General features: G+C 41.2%; 1 protein-coding gene across 7 annotated transcripts in view; it reads left to right on the plus strand.

Annotated features, from left to right (window-relative positions):
- LOC310958690 (disabled homolog 2-interacting protein-like) overlaps positions 1 to 11,967 on the plus strand; it is a 132,349-nt gene extending 120,382 nt beyond the window's left edge. For all 7 annotated transcript variants that reach the window (XM_083929739.1, XM_083929741.1, XM_083929742.1 and 4 more), the window contains 3 exons: positions 6,356 to 6,558; positions 6,646 to 6,733; positions 8,110 to 11,967. In XM_083929739.1, coding sequence (XP_083785865.1) covers positions 6,356 to 6,558; positions 6,646 to 6,733; positions 8,110 to 8,277 — 459 coding nt within the window. In that variant the 3' untranslated portion in view covers positions 8,278 to 11,967. The remainder of the gene's footprint in view (positions 1 to 6,355; positions 6,559 to 6,645; positions 6,734 to 8,109) is intronic.
- The last annotated feature ends 11,768 nt before the right edge of the window (positions 11,968 to 23,735 follow it).

The following is a 23,735-nucleotide window of genomic DNA, read 5'->3' on the forward strand; positions in this document are numbered from 1 at the left end:
TGAAAAATGACTGCAGCTGTCGATCAATTAATCGACTAATGATTGAATCTGGACAACTCACCTAACATGTCCTCTCTTATCAACTCCCAAACTCCTTTCTCTCATATAGGAATGAAGAATAACCTTTAGAAACATAGTTTGCAGTGAGACTTGAGAACAATGTGGGAAGTTGCAGTTTTAACCTTTTTACTTAATTTAAAAAAAGGTCCCTCCACCCTTGATAACCCGACACACCCTCACAACTTTGCCCCTTCTTTCTCACCATCTTCGGAATTAACTTAAAAGCCCAAAGAGTGTGTGAGTGTGAGTGTGAGCGTGTGTGTGCGTGTGCATGTGCGTGTGTGTGTGTGTGTGTGTGTGCGTGTGTGTGTGAGTGTGTATGCACCTGCAGTACATTCACACAGACATATTGGAGCTTGTCGGAGCTTGTGTGCATGTGAGAGATGGAGACAGAGAGATGCTTTTTCGCTGCTTCCTCTGCCTACGTTCCTGCTTCTCTTCTCGGCAACCTTTACAACCATTTACCCACAGCCTCGCTTCCATGCTTTGATTGGCTGCCTCATGCTCACCCAATTTTTTTTTCCTCTTTCTTTCCATCCATAATGAATACAAACCTGTCATCCTAACATAGCTCATACTTTATGGAAGCCAGCAGCCCAGGCAGGCAGAGCAACCAAAGAAGGCAATAACTTGAGTCTTAACAAAGAAACTGCAGCCACCTCAAAATAGCAGAGCAGCTGAAGAGAAGGAATTGGAAAACAGTACATCTTCCACAGCAGCTTAGACACAAGCTGCAGCTAATGGTCCATATAGCAACACAGGCCCTACAGAAGTGGTTTGACGCTTGTACAACCATTTACATACACGGTATGTATTCAGTGATCTGTAAAAAACAAGGGCATGCATTTGTCTTGTTAGGTGGAGGAGTAGACATCGCAATAGAAGTTCCAACCAATCAAATCATTTGCTCACTTAGATGAACACAAGTAGGTACAATAATACAATAGGATTTGCATTTTTTCAACTTAAAAACAAATGCTATTTGACATGTAATTTTCCAGTTGAATATCACCGAAGTGTTTCATTGCATATCAGATGTTAAACACAGCAGGGTTGAATTTTTGTGCATGAAGTTGCACGAAGATAATAAACAATATCCGATTGCATGGAAAAGGAAAAGAAATCATTTAGAAAAGAAAACCTGTCATAAACATAATTATATATATATATATATATATATATATATATATATATATATATACTAAAAAAATAAACAAAATGGAAAAAAGAATATACAGTCCTAATGTTCTTTCCCGTAAGCAGACAAAATAATGTAATACTTGTATTGTACTTACTGCTGTATTACAGAAAATAGGATCACTGACCAGGGGTTTCATAATAAAACAGTTTGCAACATCATCTGCAATACTTGAATACTTGATTTTGGAATTCTTTAGCGTACTCTCTCCAACTCCAACTCCAACTTCTATTAAGTGATAATCCTTTTTAGACTTGCTACATTTCTAAAAAGGTCAGTTTAGGTGGCGTTATGCCCAAACTCATACATTTTGATTTAATGCTTGTTTAATTTGCAGTATTTGCATGATCAAATGTACAACTAAATATTTAACTTTATAAAGTAAGTTAGCTTTTGTTACTGGGCAAAACACCTTCATATTCTTGTATATCATTACCATGAAAACTCCCTACAGTATTTTTTTTTTATATACCTTTCACCGACCTTTCTCTTTTAACAGTCATTCTACTGTAGCTCCATTTTGAGTTGTGTCCTGTGAAGGATGTGAGTTGAGCGTTGGCATTGTGAGTCCACCTTGATGATCATCAGAACAGCAGGTGCATAGATGCATCTGTTCCAACCACCTTTGTTTTCCAACTCCCCTTTGTCCTGTTCTGTGTTATCAATATTCTGTTGTAGTGATTCTATTCATTGTTAGTTGGATTTCAAATGCACATAATCAAAGAACAGCAAGGAATAAAACACGGCACCATACGCTGTCTGTTATATATGCAATCAATGGAACGGTTACAGCCCAGCTTATGAGAATTAAATGCATATCCTTTGAACCCAACTGCAGAAACATTAATGAGACGTGAAAATATTTATGAAGGTTGATGCATTCAACCTTTATTTATACTTGAGAGATCATTCAGGTCAATTACACAAAAAAGAAAACAACAACAAAGAGATAATCTAACAGAGAAACCATAATAAAACTAATAAAGAGCAATTAAAAAAATCTCATTAGGGACAAACATTTTTCAGATAAATTATGATAATTAAGATTCATTCATCTTCAACTGCTTATCCCTGCCAGGGTCGCTGGAGCCGATCCCAGCTGACATCGGGCGTGAGGCAGGGTACACCCTGGACAGGACGCCAGTCTATCACAGGGCACATAGAGACAAACAGAGACAGACAACCATTCACACCTACGGGCAATTCAGAGTCATCAATTAACCGAACACGTGCACGTCTTTGGACTGTGGGAGGAAACCAGAGAACCCGGAGATCACCCACGCAGACACGGGGAGAACATGCAAACTCCACATAGAAAGGCCCCAGCCGGAATTCGAACCTGAAATCTTCTCACTGTGAGGCGACAGTGCTAACCACTACACCACAATGTAAAAGGCCTTTATTAATCATTAGGATAATTATAATTTGATAGATAATTAGAGTAATTAAATAAGAAATGAAATGCAGTTACAGTATGTAAAATAATTATGTGTCGAGGTTGGGAGGTTTAAGATCAAGTTTCTAATATGTCAAAAAGGCATAATTGAATTGATGTTAGGGAGGATTATTATTATTTCCAAGTTCAGACTGAGCTTGTGGAACATGACTAAAGAGCCAGTCAGTAGAGCATGTCTGATAAATCTGAGTGATAAAGAAACTCTGAAAAGTAATATGGTAATTTTCCAGTGAGGGCTCTACAGAGAAAAAAGATACAGAGTGACAAAGTATCACTTCTGCTTTGGAGAGAAGACCACTCAACCCTGTCATCTAAAAATACTCCGTCATATAAAACACAATGATGTGTACAGAAGACGTAAGGCACGGGGTTACATTTTCAACAAAACATTTATTACACTAAATGCAGTCAATATGGGTGATTGGACTTGTTAATGCTGGGCTAAGATGTGTTCTCGGGTTATAAAGCTGCAGTTAAATAAAGAAGAGGAGGACAACATCTGGTTAATTCAGTTTTTGTTTTCTCAGAGAGAGGATAAGATAAGATATTCCTTTAATTGTCCCACAGAGGGGGACGCAGGTAAGACGATGGGTCAGCAGTTTAGTTAAACCATGGGCCAGTGGTTTTGTTTTCAACATTGTTCATTGGTGTGGAAATGTTTGGAGTGGAAACAAAGGCCTGCATTTATTCAATATCTTTTTGCTTATTTATTCTATTCTATGTAAGAATACATGTTGAAGTACAGTATAAATCACAGGGCTTCATTTCAGCACCGCCACATCAGCATCCTGTGACGCATCCACCCAAAGCAGCCCCGCCCTTAATGATGCAGAACTTTAAACCTTATTCTGATTTTAACAGATGAGGGCGACTGTGGCTCAGCGGCAGAGTGGGTCGTCGAAGTGTCCTTGGGCAAGACCCTGAACCCCGAATTGTTCCCCGTGCTGCGCATGGGTGTGTAAATGTGGTGTGGATGGTTAGATCAGATTAGATGGTATGTAGATGTCCACTGCCATCAGTGTGAATGTCTGTGTGAATGGGTGAATGTGACAAACACTGTGAAAGCGCCTTGAGTAGTCAGAAGACCAGCAAGGCGCTATAGAAGTACAAGTCCATTTACCATGAGTTATAAAAACAAATCACCCCCCACCCCTTTTATAGTTGTCATGAATAGTGAAATTATCTAAATAGACCAAAACCGTTTATTTCTGCTGTAAACTTTTTAACATGTGGAGTAAATGCTTTGTTTTGGAGTCAAGTGGCCACTCAGTGAACTACAGTTATTGTCATTTCTGCATTGACTTAATTTCTCAGACCCAGAGGTTGCTGCTTGTTCGTATGCCTATCTTCACTCGGGCCCAGTATGAGGCATGAGGTCGTATTCATAGCGGTTTTAAATTAGCCTCATATTTATATTTGTATTTATATTTATTATATATATCCAGTAAATCTTATTTTTAAAAAACATGCAAAACCTTTAATGCAAACTATGAAAGTTGGAGAGCCAGATAAAGTGCGGGGAAATGCACCAGGGTGTAGAGTAGATGTAATGTGTGTCTGAGAGAGAACAGTTTAGGACAAAGGCACTTACAGATGCAGAAGATGTCATTCTTTCTCAGGGGATACTGTGACAAGAGCAGTGGGATATTAGAGATGGAGAGAGAGAAGTGTAGAAAAGTCGATAAGATAAATCTATTGGAGGTCACCATTCCTCCTGGGGAGAGCGGGATGATGGGGAAAAATGTCCCAGTGGCGGCCAGGGGAGTGACGTGGGAAAATAAGTAGAAGGTGACAAGGCAAGATAAACGACATCTTCGCTGTGTGGAATTGAATCTGATCATTCTGGGAGCTCTGATAGTTTGTCTTTCACAGTGTTCTCCATCAGCTATTGAGCTGGATCATGTTCACATATAATACACAGATAAACTGGATATTTGGGGTTTTTTTTAGACTAGGCAGTAATTTGGCTTATATGTCTTTTTTTGAGACTTCTGACAGCATTGATATCAGAAAGAACATGAAGCATCAGTTAGGATGAAGCCTTTTTTTAAACAACTGAAAAGACAAATATTTAATCGAGTAAAGCAAACTGATTAAACCAAAGTATAAGTGTCTGATTACACCTTTCAGTCATGCTAGCAGAGTGGCTTTAGGGATGTCAGTGTCCGTCAGCTGGCCTGGATTGGCATGACATCAGTATCGGCGATTTTCCCATTTTAAATGAATACCTTAAACTGGCCCTGTGTGTTACATACTTATATTATACTTGATATACTTGGTGCTGTTGAGCAAGGCACCGAACCCCCAACTGCTCGGGCCGCTGGTCCACTGGCAGCCCCCTCGCTCTGACATCTTTCCATTAATTGCATGTATATGGGTCCTGTTTGTGCATGTGTGTGTGTTTCGGGCCTGTGTGTGTGTAACATGAATAATAATAGAGTGAAAAAATCGAGTTTTCCGTTGCGGGTTTAATAAAGTAATTCTTAATTCTTAATACAATATAGCCCATCTTTTCACCAAGTCCAACACCCCTACATTCATGGAGGTTGAGTCCTACTGTTTTTTTGTTTTTTTTTAGCAAAGTTTTTCAAACTAGTCGATGGTTTGCCATAAAATTTAGCACTGACATTCATCTGGCAGTCATTTTGGACATTTGGAAATTCGGCAAATTTGGCATATCAGTTTAGCAAATCGTTTGACTTTTGATAAGGTCCAAATCTGAATTTGTCGGTTTACTTTACTTAACTTCCTGCAAAACTACTGACATCCCCATCAGCCTTAACAGCACTTACACTAACAGCGTACTAACACTCAACGAAAACGGTGATGGCAACCATTATATGCACCAAACATCAGCGTTTTAACATTGTAGTGTAAAGGCTGCAGGCTCTTATCCCTCTTACCTTGTCTGTAGTTTCACTCTCACTGGTCTGCCAGTGACACGCTGACTGATTGCAGCATCCCTCACTGTTATAAGAAATGTGTTTTTCTATCTAGAAGAGATTCGATTTCTCCATTAGCTTCCCCCTTCGTCCGAAGAAAACTCTTTCAAAAGCCTCGCTGAGGTCCAGCTAGAGGTCAGGGAGAGATTTTCCGAGCTTATTTCACAGACTACACTCCTATTTCACCAGTTGCATCCCTCCCTGCTCACCCCCCTCTTTCTCTTTGTTCATCCTGAATTCTCTTCCTTTTCTTTCTCTCTCAGTTTTTTGGCCAGTTTAACCTCTCAACGGGTCATTGGTTTCAGAGCCGAACCAGAGGTCTGCCTAAGGAAACTGCTGAGTTTGACAGTTTTTGATTTATTTTTTGCAGTGAAAGCTTTTCTCTGATATCGATGAGAGCTTCTCTATGTTAGTCGGAGTGTTTGTCATTTTCTAGGGGCAGCTATACAGGTCTAGTATGAAAGTGCAATAATGAAAATGCCTGGTAAATGAACCGTATGATTCCCTCCCCTATTCGAGACAGAGATGATACTCTCCGGAACAACAGGACATAATCTCAGGCCTGATTGAGAGATTTCCTTTTTGTTCTTGTCAGCTATGGTAATGAAGGACGGGGCCCTGCTGATAGCGTTGATGCTCATGATGATAATGACAATGGCGATGATGAGAATCTCCTCATCTCTGCGTGTCTTTGTTCAGTACCAGCAGGAGATTGCAGTGCTGCAGGAGAAGCTGCGGGCGTCGGTGCAGAAGCTGGAAGAGTACGAGGCCCGTCTGAAGGGTCAGGACGAACAAGCCCAGAAGGTGCTGATGGAGTACCAGGCCAGGCTGGAGGAGTCAGAGGAGCGCCTGCGCAGACAGCAGGACGACAAGGACCTCCAGATGAAGGGAATCATCAGCAGGTAGCAAGAAGAAGACGAGGAAGAAGCCGCCAAATACAGCTTTGTCTTGTGTTTTTAAGATCGTAATGAACTGTGTCATGTTTCCAGGTTAATGTCGGTAGAAGAGGAGCTAAAGAAGGATCATTCAGACATGCAGGCGGTGGTGGATTCTAAACAGAAGATCATCGACGCACAGGTCAGATTGCAGAAACTATTTGGCGCCCACTGTGCAGGTTGCATATACTTCTGTAGATACTTTCTCCCTGCGTTTCATATTTGTATGTGCCGTCGCTTGCGTCCTTTACTTGAGGAAACAAAAGGTCACTGAAAGAGATGTTTAATTCATAGCCGCCTCAGCTCTAGCATTGACAGGCTTGAATGGCTGAGCAGAATCTCCTCCTCCCACTCTCTCTCTTATAAAACATACATTTACAAACGCCTTATCTAGTTTTCTGTCAACATGTAGCTCTTCTATAATCCATGTGGTTCTCATTCATTTAAAACTGTGTTTAAAATCTGTCTGAGAAAAGAAGAAAAGTGCTGCTTTAAGAGTGCTTGGCTGCAAGGAACTCTGAATGTTTATTGTTGGGAATATAATTAGGAATTAAAGGGAGTGCTCGCGGGAGTGTTTCTCAGAGTCTTCTGTGGATACCATATCTTTATATATTTGCGTACATTATATGCATGAAAACACAGACCCACATGCACAAATCTGCATCTTTAGCATTAATGCCGAAGGGATTTTCAACATAACCGGGGGAAAAACAACTGTGTTGCAATATGACATTTGCACAAACCCAGACACAGATGGGCATAGGTGATTAATCTCCTTCACACCTTAAGTAATGAGTCTTTGCATCTGCAAACAAATACACCACACAGTAAGGTAATATGCTGTCTCCCTCAATAAACAGGCAGAGAGAATGAAAATAATAAAATAAAGACAGGGAGGGAAGATTGCTTCTGTGCCGAAGTGCTGCCTATAGGGGTGCAACAGATCCCAAGATTGTGTCACAGTTTTTGAGTCATAGAACTGATCATTTTTCAGATCAACAACAACACAAAAAGGCAAAGATAACAAGACAAATGTGACTTTGCATTCAAGTTCATATTGTATATCATTTCTTTTGTTATACTATATTAAACATGAACAGTGAATTCAAAACTTCCCTGTGTCCACATCAAAAAAGAAAATCTGAATAAGGAACCACCTTTCTGACCCTTGCATTTTTCTTTTTACCCTTCCGTTTTTGTGAAATAAACTTGTCCACATGGAGCAGAACAGGTAGCCTTACGTATATGGCACCGGTGTTAGTGATGCTAATGATCAAGTCTCACATATGCCCACCTCCTTGAAACAAACAGTTTACGTTGTGCAGTAAAGAAGGTTTCGTAAAGCCAACCTGTACAAGAAAGCCTTACAAACTACTGAAGAGATGTTCAGGATACAAATACAAACATGTTGCATGGCGCATGAGGAGCTTGTTGACCTCAACCTGTCTGCAAATCAAGATTCTAACGTATGTTTCTCTAACTGTATTCGTGTGTGTGTGTGTGTGTGTGTGTGTGCAGGAGAAGCGCATAGCGTCGTTGGATGCAGCCAACGCCCGTCTGATGAGCGCTCTGACCCAGCTGAAGGAGCGCTACAGCATGCAGACCCGCAACGGCATCTCCCCCACCAACCCCACCAAACTGCAGATTACTGAAAACGGAGAGTTCAGGAACAGCAGCAATTGCTAAACAGACTGGCATCTGCCCCGAGTGTGTGTCGAGTGCCTGCGCGTGTACAGTTATTAAACGAGGGGACATCTACATGCATGCGTGGCTGCATGCCTGTTTGAAAGACCGCAAGGGTGTGTGCGTCTTTTTAAAAGGGGACGTAGTACTTTTAGAAGAAATTTCACCGTTTTGGTCACCGGTGCGGGTGTGAGGTTATCACACCAATGGGGGCCAACCAGAAGAGGCGGTTCTTCAGCGTGACAGACAGATCCCCAAGAGAACAAGATCACCAGACGGCCTTTGTTATGAGGGTGACGGCCAGAGAAGGCGGGGCAGAGCTTGTACATATGAAACTAAAAGGTGTCCATCAGTCAAACACTTTGCCAGTGGACGTATGCAGTCACTGGGACAATTCAAGACCCTGCCTACGTCTGGGACAAACCACTATATAACCACCCACAGCGACAACCGCCAGACACGGTCACCCTAGCAACCCTCCGCTCCTCTCCTCTCTCTTTATTCTTCCCCCTCTTGACGACCAAGTGGACCCATTTAGAAAAGAAAAAAAAACACGCATTGAGGATTACCATGGTAGTTCTTGAGGATTCCTTTCTAGTGCTTTATTTTAAAGTCACTGTTTATAAAGAACCAAATAGGAGCTCAAAAAAATAGATATTTTTAGTCAAAAATGATCTTTGAGACCCGTTTAACTTCTAGGGTGTGTTCCTGAGCGTCCCGATGAGCCCTGCCTCCTCCCTCCATCCTTACGTAGTGCACTTTGTGAGAAGATATTGGTACATGAAACGCCTTAAGCAAGGAACACACCTCGACTTTATCCCACAGCTCCCCTATTTCTGCAAAAAAAAAAACAACAAGGCACAACTTATACTGTGGATTTGTAAAGGATACAAAAACAAACGTAACACATAAATGTATTATGAACTCTAAAGTAAATGAATTCTATGTGATAGACTATATTAATTCCTTTTAATATAGATGTATGGATTTCTTTTCTTCTATAGAGTATACACACATATCTATATTTGATAATCTCAAATATAAAAGCAGCCCTTTATTTAGGAGTGAGATCTAGTTTTATTTTATTTTTTCTTCTCTTCCGATGACAGACTGTAGTGTGTAGCTTGCTTTAGAGCCCTGGAGGAGACGATCACACCGAGCAGTGATCAGCACCATCGCCTCAGTCACCCCCTCCGATCTCCATGACGCTTAACCCTTTACATACATGTATGCACTACATTTGAGAGAAACGTCCGTACAGTAGTTCTTACAGCTCGGGCGTAGCTTGCACAACTTGCACAGTCAAGTGATCGGTGCTTATCATTGCTCCTAAAGACACAGATAACCCAGGTTTCGATTTTGGTTGGAGTCATATGTGTGGTCTTCTCACTCTGGTAGCACAAGAGCTATTGAGACGTGAATCACTCATACTATACACTGGACTGGTGAGCCGTTGTAATAATGGCCTCCTTGGTTACAACGTTTTCTCTCTTAACTGCTTTGTTTGTCAGTGGTAATGAAGTATGCTGCATCCAAACTGTGACTCTATAAATCCTAGTGGCATCATCTCTCCTCTCCGTCTCTTTCTCTTACTCCAACTCCGCCCTTCTTCATCATCCCTCGTTCTTCTGAATGTGAAGATGCTAACTCACAGTTGGTCTTAACATGGGGTTCGGTCGTTCTTATCTCTCCGCGCATCGCTCTCTTCCCTCCGTACCATCTCAGCATCTGTATTTTGTATATTTTTGTATTCATTTTTCTTACCTGTAACAGACTATACATGAGTGTGAGGCTCTGCATGCTTCATCCTCGCTCTAGAGCCAATGGTAGCGTCAATATCACCATTTGTTTTCTATGTGTTGCCAATTCGAAAGTGATTATGACGATGATGAATGCTTTGCTGTTGACATATACAGTGAATATATATGATAAACTGAGTGCATCAGGAGGCTGGACAGCCTGGGAACGTGTAAATAAAATGCTCACACTATTTTTACCTAATGTTAACAGAGCTTTTTGTAAATGTATCTTGTGCTCAAACTCTGCTGTATCATTATGGATATTGTAAATACAAAATAGCTCAGTCAGTCATCTGTCCTCATTGGGTAGACCTATACAATTAAATTAACCTTTCAGTGTTCTCCCTGTTAAAGCTATTGTTTTTGTATTTAGAGTGTGATATCACTAGCCAAAAAACTGATTAAGTGGGAGTTCGACACGTGGGAAGTCGTGGAGGACGCCACACAATCCTATATTTCTCATCAGTCCAGCTCTATGCACTTTTATGTTCAGTGGTTGGTGTGTAATTAGCTTCTCTTTTTTTAGCACAGCACCTGCTTACGGTGTGGCAAAGCTCAAAACCGGCGAAAGGGATTTTTTTGGTATAGCTAATTCACACATAAACCAAACTATTTAGCATTTTCCTGTTTGAATAGAAAGGAATAGCCTCAGCTGAAGAAGCTTTGTTGCAAAATATATTTCCTCCTCATCACATCTTACAGGCACTCGGTCCTAAAACAGTGTTGTACAACTGCACCAATGAAAGCAAGACTTTGTAACTTTTGACAGATGAAGTAATACATACTTACAATTGACTTGAATTGATTTGAAATAGAATACACTATACAAATTCAGTACACTCAAAAGTTGTGCTGCTAATTTACAGCCCTAATGCTACATGGGGTTTTTTTAACAGTAGCTATGGTGGCTAACGTTAGCTAAAGTTAACGAACTTTAGATATATTTTGCTGTAAAAGGCATTTAACTTAATGCTGGACTGTAAACTAAGCCTAGCATTTAGACTCGCTAAGCGCGAGAAAACAGTGATGAACGTTAAATCCTTACTTGGTTACGACAAGTAGTTTTGGAGGCTAAGGTTAGCAAATTGTAGGTAACTTATTCTGTAAAAGGCACTTTAAAATTCAGATTGCTGACTTTATGACTGCGCTACTGTTACAATTGGTTAGCATTTAAGCTAAATGCTAAACTACTGTATAGCATTTACACTTACTTAAAAGCCCAACTTCTGTTGTGTTGAGTAGCTCTTAGTGGCTAAGGTTTGCTAATGTTAGCAAATACTAAAAACATTTTGCTATACAAGGCACACCAGGCTACTAAAGTACTGAACTACTGGTGAGCTAAATTGTAGACCATGGTTTAGCATTTAGCTAAAACAGTAGAATAAAATAACGGTATTTTAGCATTTAGCAATGCGGTTGTTCAGCAAAAGTTACAGCCTTGCTTTTAACTGGTGGTGGTGTACAATAATGGAAGTTGATAGGCTGTCGTTTAGCTCAGACCATCTACAACAGGTTAAGAAGAAGACACAATAATGTCGGTTTCTAATTTGACTTCTCTGATCGATTAATTAATTCCACCCATGTTCCCGCCTCAGTTCTACTTTTACGAGTCAGAAAACCACAAGCCCTCTCACACATCTCAGCTAGTGCGACAAAAGATCAATCAAAAATATAAAGCTATAAATAAATAAAGTAAAAGATGTTGTATGTTTTCTATTATCTTGTAGAGAATACTTTTGTAAGTATGTTAAAAGTATAAAGTATTTGCTGGATTCTGCTTCCTTTGACGACAGTGACAAAACAATAATGTACAGAGGAATTTGTGTTGACAAACTGTGGCTGTGCAATTTATGTACATTTGCAACTAGACCTATTAAAGTTTTATTTAGCTATTTTAAAATTGCGTCGCCTTGTGTGTCTGTCTCTCTTAGCCTGGCTCGCATTGTTCTGCGACATTTTTTTGTTTTGAAATGGAAATTAAGCTTAATTTGAGTGTGATCGAGATGAATCACGTGTTCGTTAAATACTTAAGCAGGCCTGGATAGATAACGAGCAGCTAGAGAAACCATATGCTCAGACCCAAGGTCCAAAGGCAGAAAGTAGGGTATGATAGAGGGATTTGACAGTCTAGTTTGAGCAATGCCTACTCCTCAGTGAGCCTGACCTACATACTGCCTGATTGTTATTCCCCACAGTGGGTAGGAGAAAGCCTGAAAATGTGTGCGGTGGTGTCTGTCTCAATAGCTGTAGCCATAGCTCGAGCTAATTGTTATATAAAAATGCTCACACTTTGTTTCTAAGTATAGTTTAAAGCCAGGAAAATTGCATTATTTCTCTATCTTTATTTTCATTGAGTATGATCGAATGGTGAGAGTAGACCTCATTAACGGCAGTTCCTCATCATGTGTATTTAAAAAAAAGTTCCTGTGTTGTTAATTGCTCCCTGCGAGGCACCCTTAGTTCTCTGGCCAAGTGTAACTGGTTCCCCGGGGTTCCCAAAGACATGCATTTAGGATATCAGGCTTATTAAACAAGCGACTCTCCAGTGTCCCCACCCATGACTCAAAAGTATCAAAGAAAGTCACATACTGTATTAAGCTACTTGGTTGGGTGGAGATTTATCGCCAATTGCAGTGCAGCACTATGTCCAAAAAATGCTTAAACCCGTCACAGTGTAGCCTATTTATTGGAGTCATGGCATAATTTGTTGGGGAATAAAATCAGGAAAAGTAAAAGAAAAGGGCGTCCAAAAAATAGCTACTGAAAAAAAAGTCATAGTATGTATACTATGTGGAAAAAGACAAAATAAGTCAAAATATAATATGTCCAAAAAATGCTGAATTAGTCACAGGATAGCCTATCTATTGGATTTATGGCATAATTGGTTGAAAAAACTTAGGAAAAGTCATAGAAAAAGGGTGTCCAAATAAACAAGCCAAAAACAGTTATACTATAGTATGGCTCAAAAGTGAACAAAAGTAAAAATTGAATGTAAAAAGAAATGCTTTAATTTGTCACGAAAAAGTTAAAAAAAAGAAGTAAACATATATTATTTCCAAAAAATGCTTAAATCTGTCAATGGATCGTATGTCTAAAACAGTCATGGCATTATTTGTTAAAAAAGTCGGGAAAAGGCGTCTTATTAATAAGCCCCCCCAAAAGGCATACTATAATATGTTGAAAAAGTCAAAATATGTCCAAAAAATGCTTAAATCAGTCATACGATAACCTCTCTAATGCAGTCATGGCATAATTTATGATTGATTAATACACTATGTAGCATTCCTTATGGTGGAACATCATACAAAGTGTTATTCTTGCTACGCCTCGGGCAAAACACGCAAGAATACTTTTCACAGAAATATATGTATTTCAAATCTGTACTTAGTACAGGGTATAAAGTTGGGTGAGCATACTGAAGTACTGTACAACGTAGAGGTCCTTATACTTACTCATACTGAGTATTCATTCATTTTACCTCACTACATTTCAGAGGCAAATGTACTTTTACTCTCATTTATCTCACAGGTTTAGTTACAAGCTACGTGGCTGATTAAGATTTTAAATACAAATCATCTGATCATTTTATGGAACATTTTGTGTAGTTGTGTGCCTGAAACCAGAACCAGCCATCTAAGCCCGAACACTACTGGTCCCAATTTTTCTTTGTCCATTAGTTGATTAATCATAACTAAACACCTTTTCAATGGAATTCATTTCTAGGAAACAGCCTGGGTCCTTGTAATGGTGAGTTGGTGTCATGGAGACTCTACGATGTTCCTATCAAAGGTTATGGCCTATTTAAAATAGGGTTAGGGTTTAGGATTAGGGTTGGGGATATGGGGTAGGGTTAGGGTTAGGGTTTGGGCTTAGGGTTTAGGCTTAGGGTTTAGGGGTTAGGGTTAGTTTAGAGACTTGAAACTTTGGCTACCCCCCTAATTATGACCCTACGCTTTCTATTGGTACCAAGATGGAGTCTCTACGACGTTCCTATCAAAAGTTATGGCCTATTTAAAATAGGGTTAAAGTTTGAGATTAGGGTTAGGGTTAGGGTTTAGGATTAGGGTTAGGGTTAGGGTTTGAGATTAGGGTTAGGGTACGGTTAAGGTTTGAGATTAGGGTTAGGGTTAGGGTTAAGGTTTGAGATTAGGGTTAGGGTTTAGGGTTAAGGTTTGAGATTAGGGTTAGGGTTAAGGTTTGAGATTAGGGTTAGGGTTTAGGGTTAGGCTTAGGGTTAAGGTTTGAGATTAGGGTTAGGGGTTAGGGTTAGGGTTAAGGTTTGAGATTAGGGTTAGGGTTAAGGTTTGAGATTAGGGTTAGGGTTTAGGGTTAGGGTTTTGGATTAGGGTTAGGGTTTCGGGGTTAGGGTTAGTTTAGAGACTTGAAACTTGGGCTACCCCCCCTATTTCGTGTGTGCTGAGTGCACTCGTGCTAGTTTCGTTGCGATCTGACGTCGGGAAACCTCTAATCTTAAACAATTGTTTGCCTATTTTTTTCCTTAGGTGCTCATTTGTTGAGACTTCGCCTAACCCCCTAATTATGGCCCTGTGCTTTCCATTGGTACCAAGATGGAGTCTCTGCGATGTTCCTATCAAAAGTTATGGCCTATTTAAAATAGGGTTAAGGTTTGAGATTAGGGTTAGGGTTAGGGTTAAGGTTTGAGATTAGGGTTAGGGTTTAGGGTTAGAGTTAGGGTTTGAGATTAGGGTTAGGGTTAGGGTTAAGGTTTGAGATTAGGGTTAGGGTTAGGGTTAAGGTTTGAGATTAGGGTTAGGGTTAAGGTTTGATATTAGGGTTAGGGTTAAGGTTTGAGATTAGGGTTAGGGTTTGGGTTAGGGTTAAGGTTTGAGATTAGGGTTAGGGTTAGGGATAGGGTTAGTTAAGAGACTTGAAACATGGCCTACCCCCCCCCTATTTCGTGGGTGCTGAGTGCACTCGTGCTAGTTTCGTTGCGATCGGACGGCGGGAACCCTCTAATCTTAAACAATTGTTTGCCTATTTTTTTCCTTAGGTGCTCATTTGTTGAGACTTCGCCTTAGGGTTAGGGTTAGGGTTAAGGTTTGAGATTAGGGTTAGGGTTGGGGTTTAGGGTTAGGGTTAGGGATAGGGTTTGAGATTAGGGTTAGGGTTAGAGTTTGAGATTAGGGTTATTTCGTCGGTGCTGAGTGCACTCGTGCTAATTTCGTTGCGATTGGACATTGGGAACCCTTTGATCTTCAACAATTGTGTGCCTATTTTTTTTCCTTAGGTGCTCATTTGTTGAGACTTCGTCTAACCCCCTAATTATGGCCCTGTGCTTTCCATTGGTACCAAGATTGAGTCTCTGCGACGTTCCTATCAAAAGTTATGGCCTATTTAAAATAGGGTTAAGGTTTGAGATTAGGGTTAGGGTTAGGGTTAAGGTTTGAGATTAGGGTTAGGGTTAGGGTTAAGGTTTAAGATAAGGGTTAGGGTTTAGGGTTAGGGTTAGGGTTAAGGTTTGAGATTAGGGTTAGGGTTGGGGTTTAGGGTTAGGGTTAGGGATAGGGTTTGAGATTAAGGTTAGGGTTAGGGTTTGAGATTAGGGTTAGGGTTAAGGTTTGAGATTAGGGTTAGGGTTAGGGTTAAGGTTTGAGATTAGGATAGGGTTAAGGTTTGATATAAGGGTTAGGGTTAGGGTTAAGGTTTGAGATTAGGGTTAGGGTTAAGGTTTGAAATTAGGGTTAGGGTTAAGGTTTGAGATTAGGGTTAGGGTTAAGGTTTGAGATTAGGGTTAGGGTTATGGTTAAGATTTGAGATTAGGGTTAGGGTTTGGGTTAGGGTTAGGGTTAAGGTTTGAGATTAGGGTTAGGGTTAGGGTTTGGGTTAGGGTTAGGGTTAAGTTTTGAGATTAGGGTTAGGGGTTAGGGTTAGGGTTAAGGTTTTAGATTTGGGTTAGGGTTAGGGTTAAGGTTTGAGATTAGGGTTAGGGTTTGGGTTATTGTTAGGGTTAAGGTTTGAGATTAGGGTTAGGGTTAGGGTTTAGGGTTAGGGTTAGGGTTTAGGGTTAGGGTTTGAGATTAGGGTTAGGGTTAGGGTTAGGGTTAAGGTTTGAGATTAGGGTTAGGGTTAGGGCTAAGGTTTGAGATTAGGGTTAAGGTTTGAGATTAGGGTTAGGGTTAGGGTTAAGGTTTGAGATTAGGGTTAGGGTTTGAGATTAGGGTTAAGGTTTGAGATTAGGGTTAGGGTTAAGGGTTAGGGTTAGGGTTAGGGTTAGTTTAGAGACTTGAAACATGGCCTACCCCCCCCCCCCCCCCGTATTTCGTGGGTGCTGAGTGCACTCGTGCTAATTTCGTTGTGATCGGACATTGGGAACTCTTTGATCTTCAACAATTGTGTGCCTGTTTTTTTTCCTTAGGTGCTCATTTGTTGAGACTTCGCCTTCCCCCCTATTTATGGCCCTGTGCTTTCCATTGGTACCAAGATGGAGATGTTCCTATCAAAGGTTATGGCCTATTTAAAATAGGGTTAAGGTTTGAGATTAGGGTTAGGGTTAGGGTTAAGGTTTGAGATTAGGGTTAGGGTTAGGGTCAAGGTTTGAGATTATGGTTAGGGTTAGGGTTAAGGTTTTAGATTAGGGTTAGGGTTTAGGGTTAGGTTTAAGGTTTGAGATTAGGGTTAGGGTTTAGGGTTAGGGTTAGGGTTAAGGTTTGAGATTAGGGTTAGGGTTAGGGTTAAGGTTTGAGATTAGGGTTAGGGTTAAGGTTTGAGATTAGGGTTAGGGTTAGGGTTAAGGTTTGATATTAGGGTTAGGGTTAGGGTTAGGGTTTGACATTAGAGTTAGGGTTAGGGTTAGGGTTAAGGTTTGAGATTAGGGTTAGGGTTAAGGTTTGAGATTAGGGTTAGGGTTAAGGTTTGAGATTAGGGTTAGGGTTAGGGTTAAGGTTTGATATTAGGGTTAGGGTTAGGGTTTAGGGTTAGGGTTAAGGGTTAGGGTTTAGGGTTAGGGTTAGGGTTAGGGTTTGAGATTAGGGTTAGGGTTAAGGTTTGAGATTAGGGTTAGGGTTAAGGTTTGAGATTAGGGTTAGGGTTAGGGTTTAGGGTTAGGGTTTGAGATTAGGGTTAGGGTTAGGGTTAAGGTTTGAGATTAGGGTTAGGGTTAAGGTTTGAGATTAGGGTTAGGGTTAAGGTTTGAGATTAGGGTTAGGGTTAGGGTTAAGGTTTGAGATTAGGGTTAGGGTTAGGGTTAAGGTTTGAGATTAGGGTTAGGGTTAGGGTTAACGTTTGAGATTAGGGTTAGGGTTAAGGTTTGAGATTAGGGTTAGGGTTAGGGTTAGGCTTTAGGGGTTAGGCTTAGTTTAGAGACTTGAAACTTGGCCTACCCCCCTATTTCGCGGGTGCTGAGTGCTCTCGTGCTAATTTCGTTGCGATCGGACATTGGGAACCCTTTGATCTTCAACAATTGTGTGCCTATTTTTTTTCCTTAGGTGCTCATTTGTTGAGACTTTGCCTACCCCCCTAATTATGGCCCTGTGCTTTCCATTGGTACCAAGATGGAGTCTCTACGACGTTCCTATCAAAAGTTATGGCCTATTTAAAATAGGGTTAAGGTTTGAGATTAGGGTTAGGGTTAGGGTTAAATTTTGAGATTAGGGTTAGGGTTAGGGTTAGGGTTAAGGTTTTAGATTAGGGTTAGGGTTAGGGTTAAGGTTTGAGATTAGGGTTAAGGTTTGAGATTAGGGTTAGGGTTAGGGTTTAGGGTTAGGGTTAGGGTTTGAGATTAGGGTTAGGGTTAGGGTTAGGGTTTGAGATTAGGGTTAGGGTTAGGGTTAAGGTTTGAGATTAGGGTTAGGGTTAGGGTTAAGGTTTGATATTAGGGTTAGGGTTAGGGTTAGGGTTTAGGGTTAGAGTGGGTTTGAGATTAGGGTTAGGGTTAGGGTTAAGGTTTGAGATTAGGGTTAGGGTTAGGGTTAGGGTTTAGGGTTAGGGTTAGGGTTTGACATTAGAGTTAGGGTTTGAGATTAGGGTTAGGGTTAAGGTTTGAGATTAGGGTTAGGGTTAGGGTTAAGGTTTGAGATTAGGGTTAGGGTTAGGGTTTGAGATTAGGGTTAGGGTTAGGGTTAAGGTTTGAGATTAGGGTTAGGGTTAGGGTTAGGGTTAGGGTTTAGGGTTAGGGTTAGGGTTTGACATTAGAGTTAGGGTTTGAGATTAGGGTTAGGGTTAAGGTTTGAGATTAGGGTTAGGGTTAGGGTTAAGGTTTGAGATTAGGGTTAGGGTTAGGGTTAAGGTTTGATATTAGGGTTTAGGGTTAGGGTTAGGGTTAAGGTCTGAGATTAGGGTTAGGGTTAGGGTTTAGGAGTTAGGGTTAGTTTAGAGACTTGAAACTTTGCCTACTCCCCTAATTATGGCCCTGCGCTTTCCATTGGTACCAAGATGGAGTCTCTACGACGTTCCTATCAAAAGTTATGGCCTATTTAAAATAGGGTTAAGGTTTTAGATTAGGGTTAGGGTTAGGGTCTAGGGTTAGGGTTTAGGGTTAGGGGTTAGGATTAGGGTTAGGGTTAGTTAAGAGACTTGAAACTTGGGCTACCCCACCTATTTCGTGGGTGCTGAGTGCACTCGTACTAGTTTTGTGATCGGACGTCGGGAACCCTTTGATCTCAAACAATTGTTTGAGATCAGGGTTAGGGTTAGGGTTTAGGGTTAGGGTTAGGATTTAGGATTAGGGTTTTGGGGTTAGGGTTAGTTTAGAGACTTGAAACTTGGGCTACCCCCCCCCCCCTATTTCGTGGGTGCTGAGTGCACTCGTGCTAGTTTCGTTGTGACCGGACGTCGGGAACCCTTTGATCTTAAACAATTGTTTGAGATTAGGGTTAGGGTTAGGGTTTAGGGTTAGGGTTAGGGTTAGGGATAAGGTTTGAGATAAGGGTTAGGGTTAGGGTTTAGGGTTAAGGTTTGAGATTAGGGTTAGGGTTAAGGTTTGAGATTAGGGTTAGGGTTAAGGTTTGAGATTAGGGTTAGGGTTAGGGTTAGGGTTAGGCTTTAGGGGTTAGGCGTAGTTTAGAGACTTGAAACTTGGCCTATCCCCCTATTTCGCGGATCCTGAGTACACTCGTGCTAATTTCGTTGCGATCGGACATTGTGAACCCTTTGATCTTCAACAATTGTGTGCTTATCTTTTTTTCCTTAGGTGCTCATTTGTTGAGACTTCGCCTACCCCCCTAATTATGGCCCTGTGCTTTCCATTGGTACCGAGATGAAGTCTCTACGATGTTCCTATCAAAAGTTATGGCCTTTTTAAAATAGGGTTAAGGTTTGAGATTAGGGTTAGGGTTAGGGTTAGGGTTAGGGTTTAGGGTTAGGGTTAGGGTTTGACATTAGAGTTAGGGTTTGAGATTAGGGTTAGGGTTAAGGTTTGAGATTAGGGTTAGGGTTAGGGTTAAGGTTTGAGATTAGGGTTAGGGTTAGGGTTAAGGTTTGATATTAGGGTTAGGGTTAGGGTTAGGGTTTAGGGTTAGAGTGGGTTTGAGATTAGGGTTAGGGTTAGGGTTTAGGGTTAGGGTTTGAGATTAGGGTTAGGGTTTGAGATTAGGGTTAGGGTTAAGGTTTGAGATTAGGGTTAGGGTTAGGGTTAAGGTTTGAGATTAGGGTTAGGGTTAGGGTTAGGGTTAGGGTTAAGGTTTGAGATTAGGGTTAGGGTTAGGGTTAATGTTTGAGATTAGGGTTAGGGTTTAGGGTTAGGGTTAGGGTTAAGGTTTAAGATTAGGGTTAGGATTAGGGTTTGGGTTAGGGTTAGGGTTAAGGTTTGAGATTAGGGTTAGGGTTAGGGTTAAGGGTTAGGGTTAGGGTTTGAGATTAGGGTTAGGGTTAGGGTTAGGTGCTCATTTGGTGAGACTTCGCCTACCCCCTAATTATGGCCCTGTGCTTTCCATTGGTACCGAGATGAAGTCTCTACGATGTTCCTATCAAAAGTTATGGACTATTTAAAATAGGGTTAAGGTTTGAGATTAGGGTTAGGGTTAGGGTTAAGGTTTGAGATTAGGGTTAGGGTTAGGGTTAAGGTTTGAGATTAGGGTTAGGGTTAGGGTTAAGGTTTGAGATTAGGGTTAGGGTTAGGGTTAGGTTTGAGATTAGGGTTAGGGTTAAGGTTTGAGATTAGGGTTAGGGTTGGGGTTAAGGTTTGAGATTAGGGTTAGGGTTAGGGTTAAGGTTTGAGATTAGGGTTAGGGTTACGGTTTGAGATTAGGGTTAGGGTTAGGGTTAGGGTTAAGGTTTGAGATTAGGGTTAGGGTTAATGTTAGGGTTAGGGTTAGGGTTAGGGTTAGTGTTAAGGTTTGAGATTAGGGTTAGGGTTAGGGTTAAGGTTTGAGATTAGGGTTAGGGTTAGGGTTAGGGTTAGGGTTTAGGGGTTAGGCTTAGTTTAGAGACTTGAAACTTGGCCTACCCCCCTATTTCGCGGGTGCTGAGTGCACTCGTGCTAATTTCGTTGCGATCGGACATTGGGAACCCTTTGATCTTCAACAATTGTGTGCCTATGTTTTTTTCCTTAGGTGCTCATTTGTTGAGACTTCGCCTACCCCCCTAATTATGGCCCTGTGCTTTCCATTGGTACCAAGATGAAGTCTCTACGATGTTCCTATCAAAAGTTATGGCCTATTTAAAATAGGGTTAAGGTTTGAGATTAGGGTTAGGGTTAGGGATAAATTTTGAGATTAGGGTTAGGGTTAGGGTTAGGGTTAAGGTTTGAGATTAGGGTTAGGGTTAGGGTTAGGGTTAGGTTTGAGATTAGGGTTAGGGTTAAGGTTTGAGATTAGGGTTAGGGTTAGGGTTAAGGTTTGAGATTAGAGTTAAGGTTTGAGATTAGGGATAGGGTTTAGGGTTAGGGTTAGGGTTTGAGATTAGGGTTAGGGTTAGGGTTAAGGTTTGAGATTAGGGTTAGGGTTAGGGTTAAGGTTTGAGATTAGGGTTAGGGTTAGGTTTGAGATTAGGGTTAGGGTTAAGGTTTGAGATTAGGGTTAGGGTTGGGGTTAAGGTTTGAGATTAGGGTTAGGGTTAGGGTTAAGGTTTGAGATTAGGGTTAGGGTTACGGTTTGAGATTAGGGTTAGGGTTAGGGTTAGGGTTAAGGTTTGAGATTAGGGTTAGGGTTAATGTTAGGGTTAGGGTTAGGGTTAGGGTTAGTGTTAAGGTTTGAGATTAGGGTTAGGGTTAGGGTTAGGGTTAAGGTTTGAGATTAGGGTTAGGGTTAGGGTTAGGGTTAGGGTTTAGGGGTTAGGCTTAGTTTAGAGACTTGAAACTTGGCCTACCCCCCTATTTCGCGGGTGCTGAGTGCACTCGTGCTAATTTCGTTGCGATCGGACATTGGGAACCCTTTGATCTTCAACAATTGTGTGCCTATGTTTTTTTCCTTAGGTGCTCATTTGTTGAGACTTCGCCTACCCCCCTAATTATGGCCCTGTGCTTTCCATTGGTACCAAGATGAAGTCTCTACGATGTTCCTATCAAAAGTTATGGCCTATTTAAAATAGGGTTAAGGTTTGAGATTAGGGTTAGGGTTAGGAATAAATTTTGAGATTAGGGTTAGGGTTAGGGTTAGGGTTAAGGTTTGAGATTAGGGTTAGGGTTAGGGTTAGGGTTAGGTTTGAGATTAGGGTTAGGGTTAAGGTTTGAGATTAGGGTTAGGGTTAGGGTTAAGGTTTGAGATTAGAGTTAAGGTTTGAGATTAGGGATAGGGTTTAGGGTTAGGGTTAGGGTTTGAGATTAGGGTTAGGGTTAGGGTTAAGGTTTGAGATTAGGGTTAGGGTTAGGGTTAAGGTTTGAGATTAGGGTTAGGGTTAGGGTTAGGTTTGAGATTAGGGTTAGGGTTAAGGTTTGAGATTAGGGTTAGGGTTGGGGTTAAGGTTTGAGATTAGGGTTAGGGTTAGGGTTAGGGTTAGGGTTAAGGTTTGAGATTAGGGTTAGGGTTAATGTTAGGGTTAGGGTTAGGGTTAGGGTTAGTGTTAAGGTTTGAGATTAGGGTTAGGGTTAGGGTTAAGGTTTGAGATTAGGGTTAGGGTTAGGGTTAGGGTTTAGGGGTTAGGCTTAGTTTAGAGACTTGAAACTTGGCCTACCCCCCTATTTCGCGGGTGCTGAGTGCACTCGTGCTAATTTCGTTGCGATCGGACATTGGGAACCCTTTGATCTTCAACAATTGTGTGCCTATGTTTTTTTCCTTAGGTGCTCATTTGTTGAGACTTCGCCTACCCCCCTATTTATGGCCCTGTGCTTTCCATTGGTACCAAGATGGAGTCTCTACGACGTTCCTATCAAAAGTTATGGGCTATTTAATATAGGGTTAAGGTTTGAGATTAGGGTTAGGGTTAGGGTTAAGTTTTGAGATTTTGGTTAGGGTTAGGGTTAAGGTTTGAGATTAGGGTTAGGGTTAGGGTTAAGGTTTGAGATTAGAGTTAAGGTTTGAGATTAGGGTTAGGGTTTAGGGTTAGGGTTTGAGATTAGGGTTAGGGTTAAGGTTTGAGATTAGGGTTAGGGTAAGGGTTAAGGTTTGAGATTAGGGTTAGGGTTAGGGCTAGGTTTGAGATTAGGGTTAGGGTTAGGGTTAAGGTTTGAGATTAGGGTTAGGGTTAGGGTTAGGGTTAGGGTTTGAGATTAGGGTTAGGGTTAGGGTGTAGGGGTTAGGCTTAGTTTAGAGACTCGAAACTTGGCCTACCCCCCTATTTCGCGGGTGCTGAGTGCACTCGTGCTAATTTCGTTGCGATCGGACATTGGGAACCCTTTGATCTTCAACAATTGTGTGCCTATGTTTTTTTCCTTAGGTGCTCATTTGTTGAGACTTCGCCTACCCCCCTAATTATGGCCCTGTGCTTTCCATTGGTACCAAGATGGAGTCTCTACGACGTTCCTATCAAAAGTTATGGCCTATTTAAAATAGGGTTAAGGTTTGAGATTAGGGTTAGGGTTAGGGTTAAGGTTTGAGATTAGGGTTAGGGTTAGGGCTTGAGATTAGGGTTAGGGTTAGGGTTAGGGTTAAGGTTTGAGATTAGGGTTAGCGTTAAGGTTTGAGATTAGGGTTAGGGTTAGGGTTAAGGTTTGAGATTAGGGTTAGGGTTAAGGTTTGAGATTAGGGTTAGGGTTAGGGTTAAGGTTTGAGATTAGGGTTAGGGTTAGGGTTAGTGTTAGGGTCAAGGTTTGAGATTAGGGTTAGGGTTAAGGTTTGAGATTAGGGTTAGGGTTTAGGGTTAGGTTTAAGGTTTGAGATTAGGTTTAGGGTTTAGGGTTAGGGTTAGGGTTTGAGATTAGGGTTAGGGTTAAGGTTTGAGATTAGGGTTTGAGATTAGGGTTAGGGTTAAGGTTTGAGATTAGGGTTAGGGTTAGGGTTTAGGGTTAGGGTTAAGGTTTGAGATTAGGGTTAGGGTTAGGGTTAGGGGTTAGGGTTAGGGTTAGGGTTTAGGGGTTAGGGTTAGTTTAGAGACTTGAAACTTGGGCCACCCCCCCTATTTTGTGGGTGCTGAGTGCACTTGTGCTAGTTTCGTTGCGATCGGATGTCGGGAACCCTTTGATCTCAAACAATTGTGTGCCTATTTTCTTTTCCTTAGGTGCTCATCTGTTGAGACTTCGCCTACCCCCCTAATTATGGCCCTGCGCTTTCCATTGGTACCAAGATGGAGTCTCTAGGATGTTCCTATCAAAAGTTATGGCCTGTTTAAATG

This window comes from Echiichthys vipera (assembly GCF_963691815.1).
Source record: "Echiichthys vipera genome assembly, chromosome: 16".
In the NCBI taxonomy this organism is placed as follows: Eukaryota; Metazoa; Chordata; class Actinopteri; order Perciformes; family Trachinidae; genus Echiichthys; species Echiichthys vipera.